Genomic DNA, 15,097 nt, shown 5'->3' with positions numbered 1-15,097 from the left:
ATAATAAATGTACAGATAAAAAAAGTAAAAGTTGCAGATTGATATGTTGCAAAGTTTTTTCAAAAGAAATTCCTGAACATAGCCTATTTTTCTGTCGTTTAAAAATAAAAGGCTCCTTAACTTTCTAAAATGCAATTACTTTCAGTGTCGCAACTAAATATAATACAATAATAAAGGCAAATTTTGTGTGTGTGTGTGTGTGTGTGTGGGATATTATCACAAATATAAAATTTTAGAACTACAAATCATCAATTACATAAAGATATCTTTTATATAAAAGAATTATTGCAAATGTTTACAACCTCCGTCAGATTTTTACTAATTGATTCGTCCAAATAGAATAATTACTTAAATAATTTAAGTATTACGATCAAGAAAGTGGACCCATAAATGATTATATTTAGTATGTTTCCCAATATTTCTTCGATATCTGTATTCATAATTATCTTACCTTACTTTAAACGAACAAAACATAAGAAATTACTCCATTATCATTTATTAGAACTCTATTATTATAATTTCAAATAATCAGTATTTTTTCTAAATTAAAAAAGTATTATTTTAATGTTATGTTTAATCTTATGAGAATTCTGTGATATCAGTCCACTGTGCATAGGACCGAATGAAATTGACACTTTCACTCGAAGTCTCGCGTGTAGCGTTCTCCTCCTGACTTACCCTGGTGGTTTCGTTCGCGTTCTCCTCGGCGCAGAAGACGGACCTCGTTCGTGAGCCACCGCCGCAGCTTGCGCTGCACGCGCTCCATTCTCCGGTTAACCATCTGGAAAAGAAAAGAATAACCGTTACATCACGCACAGAGCGAGAAAGAGGTAACACACCGAGTTCGTTACCGGAGCCGCAAAGTTACGCGGTTACTTGCGTGTCGCGAAAGTCATAAGCACCGTGGTAGTAAAAGTTAATTAACATCCTGTCCTTGTCGGCAGTAAAAGTGCCACCTACGATAAACTCGTGACTTATTTAAGGTCGCCGTGAAAAATGAACGCGCCGTCAACGTCGCGCTCGCAATGTAAGCTTTATAGCCCGATACGCCGCTCGAGATACGCTTAGAATGCGGCGCGCGTGTGTTCATTGATACGATTCCTCCTTGCTCATTTTTCTCTTTACACTTATAGATGGCACGTAGCACGATATTTTTCACAAGAGAGCGTGCGAAACGAAACACTCCGCCGTGATTCTCGCATCAAATGCGACTCAAATGCGCGTGCGACGCGACAGTTTTAAATCCGAAAACCTTTATCGATATCACCTCTTTGACAATTCTATGTTTTAAATGTCTCGCATTTTTAAGGTAAAAGCGTTTCTGTGTCTTGCATTCTGGAGATTTCTACGCGCGAAAGATCGACGAGAAGCGACGAGGGCGGAATGCAGCCGCGGCCTTGATACAACACGCTCGTAATCGCGCGAATATTTAAGATACTTAAACGCGCCTATTTAGGTGTCTGTGAAACGTTTCTTTATTAAACGTTTCACAGACACCTTTGATGGTGTCCATTTCCGTCGTAATGGGCGGTACAGCCGAGCATTTACCAAGTAACACGGACAGAGTGGCTTCCATCGAGCTAACAGGCTCTTTTTTTTTTTTATAAAACTGTCAAAGTCACTCTCGACATTTTTCATGCATGACGCCGTAAAAATATTTCGTGTACGAGCGATTGCGCTAAATGACAAAGTGAAACGGCAAGCTCGACCGGGCCTCTCGTGTCTGGTGTTTTGAGCGCGCGCGCACGCGCGTGCGCGTCCGATATCGATCATCGATTATCGTCGCCCTTATGAGTGATCCCGCGAGTTATCCGGCGATTCTTCGCCGCGTGATTCTCAAAGCGACCTTTGATGCCTGCAATTTCCGAAACGCATCACGATACACCCGTACTTTCTAAAGCACAATTTGTATATTCTTCACTAAAATGCTGGGAAAAATGCTTGAAACTCTCTTCGTGAGATATAAAGTTTATGTACAGAAATAAACTTTATTTTACAGAAACAAATTTTATACCCCACATGTAAATTTTCAAGTTTTTTTTCTCAGTGTATACTCATACTTAACAGTTCAGTTATAGTTATAGTACTGCAATCAGCAAGATCTCGTTGAAAGGATCAGTTAATAGTGATCGATGCATTCTGCAAGTACAGGCAATATCACTGCACGTAAAGCACACAGAAGTCGTTAATCCTATCGCCGCAAACGCAGAAAATTCTGCTTGACACGGTGTATTAAGCAAAAATATTTAAAAATTTATTTGTGGAATATTAAGTTAATTTACAAAAATAAAAATTATATTTCATAAAAATAAACTTTACCTGACACATAAAAAGACATTATATCCCACAAATAAATTTCAAAGTGTTTTTCCTCAATGTATGACAAATTTTTGTATTACAGATTTTGTAGCAAAATATTACTTCTACTTAAGTCCCAGTTAAGTCAGTGAGATATAAGACAGAGCAGTCGAACGAAAGTAAAAATTAATGAATACCCGAGTCGGAATTTAGAATCTGTAAGTCTTGAAAGTACTAATGACATCTTTTAATGCTTCTTTTGCTATCCAACGCATTAACGTAACGTTGTTAGACAAACAGAAGTTTTGTTTTACTTTCCTACTTCTGTTCTGTTGTTCCCTTTAGACGCTTTTCGCTTTTCAATGTTTTAGGCGCTTGTATTTTGTTTGAAATGTAATGTGTATGTGTGTGTGTAACGCTCGGTTTAAAAAAAATATGTGCGACGCGCCAAAGTAGTAGAATAAGAAACAAAAACAACAGACAAAAAATGTAAACTCATGCCTTTCGATCACAATAATCTTTGCTTATCAACAAGAGCCGAGCAGTCACGCATCAAAACATCCGAGACCTTCAAGGCGTTCAAATTTATTTTTGTGTTTCGGACTTTCCGGATGTTTCTATTCGAGCCGGTGAGCGATACGCATCTATGTTCACGGACTAGCGTGTCGCGGTGCTATTTATCGCGTGTGTTCTTCGCGGGTAATAAAACTATTTCTTTCGAGACTTAATTAGTCCCTCGTCGGCATCGCCTTATTTAACACGTGCATCTTTGATTGAATGTACGCGGTGTCAGTGTCACGACGAAGCAACCAAGATGTTGGGTCGAGAAGCTAGAACGGAGGATGCGGAACGTCGGGACGTGGGCAGCGATCATATATTCATCATCAGCGATCATACATTAGCGATTATATATTCTCCAGGTGTGCCAAATTATTTATTACACACGAAATTTCCGGTTTTAATGGACCTCTGACGAATCTATTGAAGAGAGATATATAAGAAGATACCCGAGTTGAAACCTAGGTCGGCATTCGCAGTCCTTTATCATTCGCTAAATAATTATAGTAATAATAATACAAACAATTATAATAATAATTATAATTCATGAATCTTTGATTATTCGTTGATCTGTATCTGCACTTGATTATCATATATAAGAATATCATATATATATATATATATATATATATATATATATATATATATATATATATATATATATATATTATAAAAAAGATTATATAAGAAATATTGATCCAAACCAACGATCTATGTGAATATACGAATCTGTAGTTCATTATATTCTCGATGAAAAATCCTAAATAATTTATAATTACGCGAATGCCGACCTTAAAATCTAATATAAATCTTGCAAATACTGATTTTTATGTCTAATATTGCTCCTTTGTCCGTAAGCGCGCGCAATCTTGTTTACATATACCAACTCATTCATTTCGTTTCTATTTAGCCTTGTACGGAATCAAAACTTAAATCTCCATCGGCAAAAACACAGCATTATTGGACACATAACTGTTATTCTTACGTTTACAGCTTCATATCAGTACTTTTAAGAGCTATAAATCTCATCGAAGTTTCCATAAAAAAAAAATAAAAAATAAGATAGGAAGAGATGAGATTAAGTCTTTCTTTGTTATTTCCACTTTTATCCACACATTATTTCTTATTAAATAACTTAAAATCTACTTATCTAAATAAATTTCTTTAGTTATTCATCTAAATAGTAATTTATCTAAATAAATTTCTTAAATTTTTATTAAATAAATTTCCTTTGAATATAGCTACATTTCGCCAATCGCGAGTACATATTTGTCAATTAATATATTAATATATGATATGCCATGCTTCGCTCATTGTCAATTATCATATAACTTTAATAAGATATCGATTAATTACGGCAGTTTGTTTTTAACCCGTGGGAAGTTTATCTAAAGACTCCGAAAGTCTCACATGTGGATGCAAAAAAATGATTTAGTAATATCAGCTAAAGATAGCTGATTCAAACTTAACAAAAGGCTAATCGTTTAGCTGTCACTGTTAAGAATTGGTTATGACAGTTAAGATACATTCGCTATGAAATACAAATATATTAGGTGACATTAAAAATGCACATTATTTCAAGTAGCTAAGAAAATGGCAGTTATTTCTAACTTTTTTTATCGTATGCATATATTAAAGAAGTTTGTCGTACAGCTACAATCATTTGTTATAGTCATTTATTTCTAGCAGCTAATATTTCTCGCTGTAGCGCCTAAGTTTAACAACGAATAAATTTAGCTTCGGTAGTATTGACATTAGCTGTTCCTATTTCAGTGACACATCTTATCTGCCACAGCTATTTTTTAGCTCTGGAAACTAGTTCTTTTTTTGCGTGTGGGACACGCGTATGCTGTCATAGTTTCTCTAACTTCTACACTTCGCTGACTCTTTTACTGGGGAATCTTTTGCCTGGGCACTTGACATGAAGTCAAGACACTTGATGCGTGCTTAGCTATGTACATATTGTACATAGGATAGGATCTTCTAACAGAGGTTAGGTAGACGGCGCGAGGAAGGGTAGAAACATAGGCGGCAAAAGCGAACTAAACTATACGGTAGAGCACAGGTTGCTCTGCTGGCGAGCAGTTTAAACTATAAGGGAAGGTAACGGAGGAGAGTTTGAAGAGGGTTAGCGGGAAGGGTTTTGTTAAATAATTAATTGATCTGAACCGTTCGACAGCCGAGGATTCTCGTCTCTTCCGGATTTCATATAATTCTGTGTATGTGTGTGCGTGTTTCCAACAATTTCCCGACTGAGCTATAAATGTTCAAGAAAAGCATTTTTTATTAAGTTTTAAGAAATGGTCAAGCAAAGCATTTTTTAATTAAGTTTTATTATAATGTTAGTGATAATACTTTATATACATGTTACTATTTTTATTTCCGTGTTATTAAAAACAATTAAAAACTGCCGTCAGAGTAAACAATAATAATTTTAGATAGATAAGTTATTTTTTTTCTCAGTGTAAAGATAAATATTGGATCTTGGATTTTTTTTTAATCGAGTTCTGGCTATTCCGACTGATCCATACACTGAGAGAAAAAATATTTATTCGGTAGATAATTTATTTAAATTTAGTTTTTTTTATTCAAACAGAATCAACAATTGGTGAATGAATTTATGAAAAACTAAGATTTTAAGAAGATATTTCCTTATTTATGAAAAGCTAAGATTTTAAGAAGATATTTCCTTATTTAAGAGATATATTCTATATTAGTATAAAAATAAATAAATTATTAGTAATCCACCGAATAATTTTTATTTTTTAAATATTTTTTTCTGTCAATGCATCAAACAATAAATTAAATAATAAAATTTTATGAAAATATATCGAAATGAGATCGAATATTAAATAATTAAAGTAATGAAAAATAGAAATAAATATAAATAAAAATATAAATAATAAAAATAAAATAAAAAGTGAATAAAAATATAATTAAAATCTTAAAAGTGAATAAAAGTAAAATATAAAAAGTGAATAAAATATAATTAAAATATTAAATAAATCTTGAATAAGTGTTTCTTCAAGCTTCTTTAACATGAAGAAAGCGGCAGTAAAGAGCTACTTGCAGCATCCAGGTAAGACAATAGTACATTTCGAGATTCTTCATTAACTCTTCAAGTTTGACAGAATTTTCAGGGCTAATGTAGAATGAAAATTTCGACTTGGGTAAACACTTTCGGCAAGTTCTTCTTTAAGTCTCCACACGGAAAAAACGGCAATAAGTTACGATTTGTAACATCAAAGGAGCATAATATAGTCTGTAAATGCTACCCACCAAAAAAATGGTCTTGCAGTCATAGCGACAATTATTAGATATACTTAGATATCTAAAATTATCTAAGACGGATAAATTACTTCTTGAAATACAGTTTTTGTTCAGTCCCAACGCATTATTCCTACAATTAATGAGAATGCACTAATATTAGATAATAACTGAGTGCATGTCTACAAGTTGCATACATTGAGAGAAATCATCCGATAAAAAATTAACAAACGGATATTTCCGATTAAAATACCGATATATTTTTATATTCAATCAGGAAACATCCGATGAGGAATATCGGTTTACAATTTTTTTATCGGTTTATCGGATGAAATATCATTATGATCGGAAGTATTTAATTTAATCGGATATAAAAATTCATCAGTGTTTTGATCGGAAATATTTGTTAATTTTTCATTGGATAATTTTTCTCGGTGTACATTCTACACTGAGAGAAATTATTCGATAAGAAATTAACAAACGGATATTTTCAATTAAAAAACCGATAAATTTTTGTATCTGATCAGGAAACATTTGATGAGAAATATCGGTTCATAATTTTTTGATCGGTTCATCTGCCATTATAAAATGCCATGATGAAATGCCATTGTGATTGGAAATATTCAATTAAATTTGATCGGATATAAAAATTTATCGATATTTTGACCGGAAATATATTTGTTAATGTTTTATCGGATAATTTCTCTCAATATACGTTCTTGCCAGGAATAGCTTTGCCATATAACATGATCCTTGCTCACGAGGCTCGAGTATTTTTTCAGCCGTGTCTCTTAATAAAGACGTAAATTGCACCGTGCTTTACGTATAACGGCGCGGAAACGCTATTCGCCGCGGGGCAAAACGGAACGACGGATTAAATAAACGAGACTCATTCGTCCACATATGACCGGCTTACGAGTGCGCCGTGAAACCGATAATCTCCATTAATAATGATCTCTATAACAATATTATTTTTCACATATAAGCGGGATCTGTGATATATTGAGTGCCGCTTCTACCCATTTTTCTTTTTCTTAATAGATTCCATCAAATTAACATTAGACTGATATTGATAATTTGAAAATATCAATAACTGATATTGATTTAATTTTCATAACGCTCGACACGGCGCGCGCTTAAGGAGATATTTACCAGTTATGTATTTTCAGAGCTCCTAAGAGACGTATTTTCAAGATGTATCAAAAGAGCTATTTATAAATTTACTATTTTGGACCAAATTACGTTTTTGCATATATACTTTACTATCTAAATAATAAATGTTAATTTAGAATTCATTTCATGATATTTGCCAATATTTCACTCAGTACAATAATGTTGTTCAAAGCATAAAACAACAATTTTCTGACCTACAACGGTACAAAAAAACTGACACAAAAACGGTAAAGTGAATACTATTCTTTCTTCCACGTTTCCTAATATGTAACATTTATAATTATAAATTTTTTTATTTGAATAGTATTACTTTTTATGAAGTTATACACTGGAATAATAGTCATCTGTGTCGCTCCTAAAAGTCGATCATAAGATTATTGATGCAAAATTGCGACATTCAGTGTCAAATTTCTCACAAACGGTGCGGATAAATCGCATGAGACTTGATGATAGTGTCCAAATCTATCTTTATCAGAAATTTTAGGCTCATTATATACATCTTGAATTCAGAAGAAGAATTAATTTTTTTTATAAGAATATTATAAAATTTTATCGAAGAAAAAGTTGAATCAACTCTGTGCAAGTAAGCAAATCGAGTTTTTGTTTCAATTTAATTTTTTCTTTAATTCTTTATTGAAATACTGAACTTATTAGGTTCAACGATCGTATTTCAACGAGTTTACCGCGATAAAAGCTACGTTGAGTTTTCGCATGATTTTAAGCACTTAGGTCAATAAATTCCTTAAGCATCGCCGGTGAATAACGCGGCTTGTTGTAATACACAATTAAATCATAGCTTCCGAATCGTCAGCCTAAAGCGCGGTTGCGGCTTTTCGCGGCGGTTAGAGTCTCGTTTGTCTCTGCCTCTCTTTCTCTCCCGCTCTTTCCAGGGAACGGAGGACACGGCGGTTCGCTCTCGCGGTCTGGCCGGCCAAACTAAATTCAACTAAACTCGCGGCCGGTCCAATTAGCGCTGATTTGCTGGTGACGAGATCAATTGCCGCTGGTAATTCATCGGTTGGGTCCACTCGTAATCACGATACTGTGTCTGTGCAACGCGCGTCGGCCATCACCGCCGACGGTGGTAAAAGTCCCTCAATTGCGCTGCGCGCCCAACTATCGGGCCCGTCTTAATCGTCAGATGATACGTTTCGATACCGCCGCGCGGTGATGTATCACGCGCGCGCACCGAGTGACAATTTTCGCGAAACTCGCCAGATCGATTATCGAGTGACGTGAGAGATACATCGCGACGCGTACGTTACGCCCGATAAAACCCCCGGCGTTTCGCTCGCGAAACGCAATTTTGTAATAAAATTCGCGGGCTCCGCGACGCAATTTCCACCGTTTGATTCTCTATCTCTATATTTACTTTCCGTCCTCTTCTCACCTCGTCGGTAAATCCTTTGCGAAGTTCGCACATGAAAAATATACTCTGGTCGTTATTATTTGTTTAAATTTTTGGCGAAGCTTTCTGCGCGCGGGAAACGTGAAACAAGTATCACAAAGTATTCTGCGCACAGGGCGGAAAGCGCGACGTCTCCACGGCGGTAGCATACTTAAAGTGACTCACCTTAACCCTTTAAAGCCCAGTGTACACAATAATTCACTTTGGGTCCACTTCAGATTTTTTATATTGACAAAATAATGATTCCATTAGTACAATACTATCAAACTGTCGATCTATAAAACTATATTCCATGTTCTAATCTGTGAAATAGTGATTTTTCTACAAAAAAAAAAATACCAATATGGCGATGGTATGCCAAATAGAGTCATTGGTGCTCGAGATTGTATGAAGGTTTTCACGAGAAAAAGTAAACAAGTTTTATTTTCTCAATATCTTATCGATATCACCATAAAATATATGATTGGCGCTTTTATATTAATTATCACGATTATGAGACTTATTAAATTCTGCACTCAGAAAAATAATCTCGCAGGCACAGCAAAAATTACCTAGATACGAGGAATTAGCTAAAATGGGTATAAAGAACAAAGATAGAATTTCTGTCTAAATTACTTGTGAAATTTAACAAGAAAGTCTCTCTGTGGTGCATACAGAAAAATATGTATTACATTGAAATAAATATTAGTTGCTTCAAATAATTTATAAGTTTATATATCCGTAAGTTTATCATAAGTTTATCATAAACATCAAATTTATTCAAAATTTATTCTGAAACCTAGTAAGTTTAGCATTTCAATAAAGAATTAAAAAGAAATATTAAATTGAAACAATAACTCGGTTTGCTTACTTGAATAGAGTCGATTTCCAATTTTTTCTTCGATAAAATTTTATAGTAGTCTTATAAAAAAAATAAATTTATATATATATATATATATATATATATATATATATATATATAGAAAAATTTATTTTCTTTATAAGACTATTATAAAATTTCCACCGTTTGATTCTCTATCTCTATATTTACTTTCCGTCCTCTTCTCATCTCGTCAGTAAATCCTTTGCGAAGTTCGCACATGAAAAATATACTCTGGTCGTTATTATTTGTTTAAATTTTTGGCGAAGCTTTCTGCGCGCGGGAAACGTGAAACAAGTATCACAAAGTATTCTGCGCACAGGGCGGAAAGCGCGACGTCTCCACGGCGGTAGCATACTTAAAGTGACTCACCTTAACCCTTTAAAGCCCAGTGTACACAATAATTCACTTTGGGTCCACTTCAGATTTTTTATATTGACAAAATAATGATTCCATTAGTACAATACTATCAAACTGTCGATCTATAAAACTATATTCCATGTTCTAATCTGTGAAATAGTGATTTTTCTACAAAAAAAAAAATACCAATATGGCGATGGTATGCCAAATAGAGTCATTGGTGCTCGAGATTGTATGAAGGTTTTCACGAGAAAAAGTAAACAAGTTTTATTTTCTCAATATCTTATCGATATCACCATAAAATATATGATTGGCGCTTTTATATTAATTATCACGATTATGAGACTTATTAAATTCTGCACTCAGAAAAATAATCTCGCAGGCACAGCAAAAATTACCTAGATACGAGGAATTAGCTAAAATGGGTATAAAGAACAAAGATAGAATTTCTGTCTAAATTACTTGTGAAATTTAACAAGAAAGTCTCTCTGTGGTGCATACAGAAAAATATGTATTACATTGAAATAAATATTAGTTGCTTCAAATAATTTATAAGTTTATATATCCGTAAGTTTATCATAAGTTTATCATAAACATCAAATTTATTCAAAATTTATTCTGAAACCTAGTAAGTTTAGCATTTCAATAAAGAATTAAAAAGAAATATTAAATTGAAACAATAACTCGGTTTGCTTACTTGAATAGAGTCGATTTCCAATTTTTTCTTCGATAAAATTTTATAGTAGTCTTATAAAAAAAATAAATTTATATATATATATATATATATATATATATATATATATATATAGAAAAATTTATTTTCTTTATAAGACTATTATAAAATTTCCACCGTTTGATTCTCTATCTCTATATTTACTTTCCGTCCTCTTCTCATCTCGTCAGTAAATCCTTTGCGAAGTTCGCACATGAAAAATATACTCTGGTTGTTATTATTTGTTTAAATTTTTGGCGAAGCTTTCTGCGCGCGGAAAACGTGAAACAAGTATCACAAAGTATTCTGCGCACAGGGCGGAAAGCGTGACATCTCCACGGCGGTAGCATATTTAAAATATACTACCAGATTAATAATTAGTGACGGGACCTAAATTTACTTGCAGATACTATAGATACTAGTAGAATGATGTTGCTGTAAATTGCCGCAGAGCATTTTCTAGCAGATATAAAAACAGTGACAAATTTTAACATGTAACATTTAGAATTTTACTTAGAGCAGCAGAATATTTTTTTCGAGCGGCATCGATACTGGGCCTAAAAGAGTTAATCGTTCGCGATACGGCGACGAAAGGCCGAGAAGCATTGATCGCCCCGCGAACAATGAACCATAAATTCGTGCACAAAGAACAAATTCTGTACACCAGACAGTAAACTTTCCACGCGCGCGCTATTCCACGGCTTTCAGCGAGCTCGTGTATCCAGAGAGAATAGTTCGCCGGAGTTTTTGTCCGAGACTCGTCGGCGGCGGAGTATCTCGTCGTTTGTTGGACGATTCCCATCGTCAGGGAGAGCGAGAAAAGGAGAGGGAGCGAGAGAGTTAGCTTTAAATCGCTACCTCGCAACCCTTCCGCGAAACGGAAGAGAAATATTGTTATAGGAACAAGGATCGTTTGCAGCCGCGAGAGAGCGGAGGGTTCCCAATTTTCCGCTCGCCTCCTCGTTGCTTCCTCCGAGGGATACCGAGATATCGCTTACGTGCGTGCGCGAAATTACGATTTATCCGGCGTTAATTACCGTGAGAATGCGATATCACTGCTGGCCGAGCGAGCGGCTCGGGATATTTTACGTGGCACGGTAGAAACCGCGCGATTCGCGCGAGATCGCGCACAATACTTCCCGATGATTGTACACGCGAATCTCAGCTGCGGCTCGACGTTCTTTGACGTAGCAGAACGTGCATGCATCTGCGTTCCACCGTCCCACCAATCTCAACCCCTTCGCTGCACAGGTTAGTCCTGTTCGAAAGTACTCACTTGATTGTGCAGGGGTGCGTGTTGCACGGCATTATGGTCTTCTCCGGCCTGCCGTTTGCATCGCAATAGCTGTCCTCCACGACACTCTCGTCGGTGCCGACCGATCTGCACACCGCCACCGCTCTCTTAAAACCTATTAGTGCAAAAACGAGACCGGTAAATTAGCCCGGCGATTCGATAGCGTTGCGCTATCGTGCAAATAATCCCGCAATACCCCCGCAGATCTTGTCGACCCCGCGCGTCTTTTTGTCCGACGTCGTTCTAACTTTTAAGGATAATGGCCGCACGATACGCTTTTATTTAACGTTGGATGCAACGAGCGCGCGGTAGCCGCGATAATGTGAGAGTTACTTTTACGTGAGAGCCGCGAGAGAGAGAGAGAGAGAGAGAGAGAGAGGGAGAATTATGCACTGAGAGAAATTATACAATACAAAATTAACAAACGGATATTTCCGATCAAAATACCGATGAATTTTTATATCCGATTAGGAAACATCCGCTGAGAAATATTAGTTTATAATTTTTTCATCTGATAAAATTATCTGATTAAATTTTTATCTGTTGAAATGCCATTATGATCGGAAGTATTCGATTAAATTTAATTGAATATCCTGATCGGATATAAAAATACGTCGGTATTTTGATCAGAAATACTCGTTTTTGTCGAATAATTTCTCTCAGTGTGTGATTTTGTACACGGAGAGGAGAAGTTTGGTTGTGTGTGTGAATTAATGTGGCTAGAAACAAACCAGACGTGTTTTAAGTGAAGGAAAAAGGAAACTGATCTTTAAGGTCGAATTTAATTTATACACGGAGAAAAGATTTTGTTGAATTACAATAAATCAACCATACGCGTTTTGGTTGGAGGAAACAGAATTTCTGATTTTTGATTGTTGAATTTTATTTATAAGAATTTGATTCATATATGGAGAGAACATGTTTGTTTGAATTAGCATACCAGTAAACGAACTAAATGTGTTTTGTTTTTAGTGTGGTTCTTGTGAATCAAATTTAATTCCAAGAACTAGAAATTCTGCTTTTTCAACCAAAATGCGATTGGTTTGTTCATTGACACATTGATCCAATCGAACGATTTTTCCCCGTGTACATTTCCGTATGTTTTCGTATGTTGGATACTTTTATATTTTTACCGGGAAACAAATATGCACACGAGATCCCCGACGATCGATTCTGAATTTTTACGCAACATCCGCGTCATCTCGCGATCGCGGTAACGCTTCGCGCGGGAGAATATAGCTAAATTAACCCGGTAATTACCAACCTCCACCGCAGGACTTGGAGCAGACGGATATCGATTCGAAACTCCAGAAGTATCGCGATTGGCAGCTTGATCCATTCCCTCCGCACACGCCACACGCATCTGTGTTCTTGTTACTACCAACTCTAAGGTCGCAGCCAACCTTCTGAAACAGGAATCCACGCTCGATTAATGAAACATGACCTCGATGTAATGGGTCTTAGTCCGGATTATTGTTATTACTCACTAACAATGTCAGAGACAAGTGACCTTTCCTCATGGACGATTGTTAAGCACTTATGCGTTCCCTTTTTTTTATCGTTTCTAACTCGTGAAGAGATTTATGTCGAACGCGCGGAGAATGTAACTGACGTTTTTCCTCAGCATCAAAATTGATATTTGAGTAAATTAAGTACACGAAAGAAATGATTGTGTTAACAGAAAAATAGTAAAATATGGCATAGCTTTTATTTCAGTAACCAACTTTTGGTTACGTTGACCTATGCATCATACATCATACATCATACATTGCAGCACTGCGATTCGTTGCCTGAAAAAAATGCATTTTTGAGGCAGGTCAGCGTAACCAAGAATTAATTCTTAAAGCCAGAAAGAAAAGCTATGATATATTTTAATTTTTTTCTGATTAATACAACAATTTTTTTCTATGTAATATATCCGTCCAAAAGAAACATCAGAGATATATAAAGATCTTCTATTATCTTCTAAAATTGCGTTGATATTTGGAAAGGTTGATTGTTTTTGCAAGATTGTTAAAAATGCATTGTCCATACGATGCTTTCAAAAAAAGTCACTGAAAATTAAAAATGTTTTTAATATTCTTAATATTTCTATTTTCTATATAAAAACATATGATATGTATAAACGACAGTATATTGAAACATTAATGACATTGGAGAAGTCATTATTGCGCCATTAGAACGTCATTTGACGTCATTATGTTTGCTAGATTTACACTTCAAAGTGGAGTAACTTTCTAACCAGACTCTGAATCAGTGTTAAATTATACACAATATAGATTAATCTTCAAGTTTCTCACAATTTTTTTATTATTGTTGGGCAATACATTTTTAAATATTGAGCATAGAAATTTCATAGAATTTCGTTGATTGTTAACACGTTTGTCATGCGCTTAAATTGGAAAGTTGCTTATTATATTTTGACCACTTTTGATATATTTTTAGTACCATACTTAATGTAATGCAAGGTTACACTTATGCAAACGTTAAATATAAAATGTACAAACTGGGCGTGTTACATAATGTGTCACTGGACGTGTTTGACACTGATCTCTGGTGAAAAGTCGGTAAGCCACATATACGTGACATCGCTAATAAACGTGTTAACTCACAGCCGTCATGTTCGCACTCGATAACGTCGAGCTTGCTCGCGCCACGTTAGTAAATTTTCTCGATTTATTCACGGTGGTCGGAGAGCCGGAAAGCGTGTCGGCGATATCCCGTGGACATTAAAAACGTTGACGACCGCTGGCATGCCGTCGGGATTCGTGCGAGAGCGAAAAACGTCTCGCGAAAATTCAGGACCTTCGAGAGGAACGAACACTGCGTGGGAGAAGGAGAAGAGAGAGAGAAAGAAAGACACGAGTAAACGACAGAGAGTGGAGGATAGAGGTAAGGCTGACGTCGATTCGTGACCTGGCTCGGACGGCAAACTGATTTGTCATTCAGGTTGCATGGAGGTTTGCTCAGAGGTCGGGGAGTACATTATTCATCCCTTATCCGGGGTGAGAGAAGAGAGAGATGGACTGAAGGGGGAAAGCGAAGAAGGTGTAGGAGAGTGAGCGAGCGAACAAAGTGGAACTTACCGGAGATGCCGGCAGGAAGCAGTGGCGAGCGTCAGAGAGTGAGAGAGAGAGAGAGAGAGAGAGAGAGAGAGAGAGAGAGAGA

General features: G+C 35.7%; 1 protein-coding gene across 3 annotated transcripts in view; it reads right to left on the bottom strand.

The window, feature by feature from the left end:
- The window catches only part of LOC116850689 (protein madd-4), a 253,077-nt gene that overhangs the window by 56,145 nt on the left and 181,835 nt on the right, over positions 1–15,097 (bottom strand). For all 3 annotated transcript variants that reach the window (XM_032829286.1, XM_032829288.1, XM_032829287.1), the window contains 3 exons: positions 13,194–13,335; positions 11,912–12,044; positions 679–781 (listed from right to left, as the gene is read on the bottom strand). In XM_032829286.1, the coding sequence (XP_032685177.1) occupies positions 679–781; positions 11,912–12,044; positions 13,194–13,335 (378 nt within the window). The remainder of the gene's footprint in view (positions 1–678; positions 782–11,911; positions 12,045–13,193; positions 13,336–15,097) is intronic.

Source organism: Odontomachus brunneus, unplaced genomic scaffold, assembly GCF_010583005.1.
Source record: "Odontomachus brunneus isolate Ranch 3 - 2012 unplaced genomic scaffold, Obru_v1 Obru_scaffold_152, whole genome shotgun sequence".
NCBI lineage: Eukaryota > Metazoa > Arthropoda > Insecta > Hymenoptera > Formicidae > Odontomachus > Odontomachus brunneus.
The sequence above is the reverse complement of the archived record's forward strand: the minus strand, read 5'-3'. Positions and strand labels throughout refer to the sequence as shown.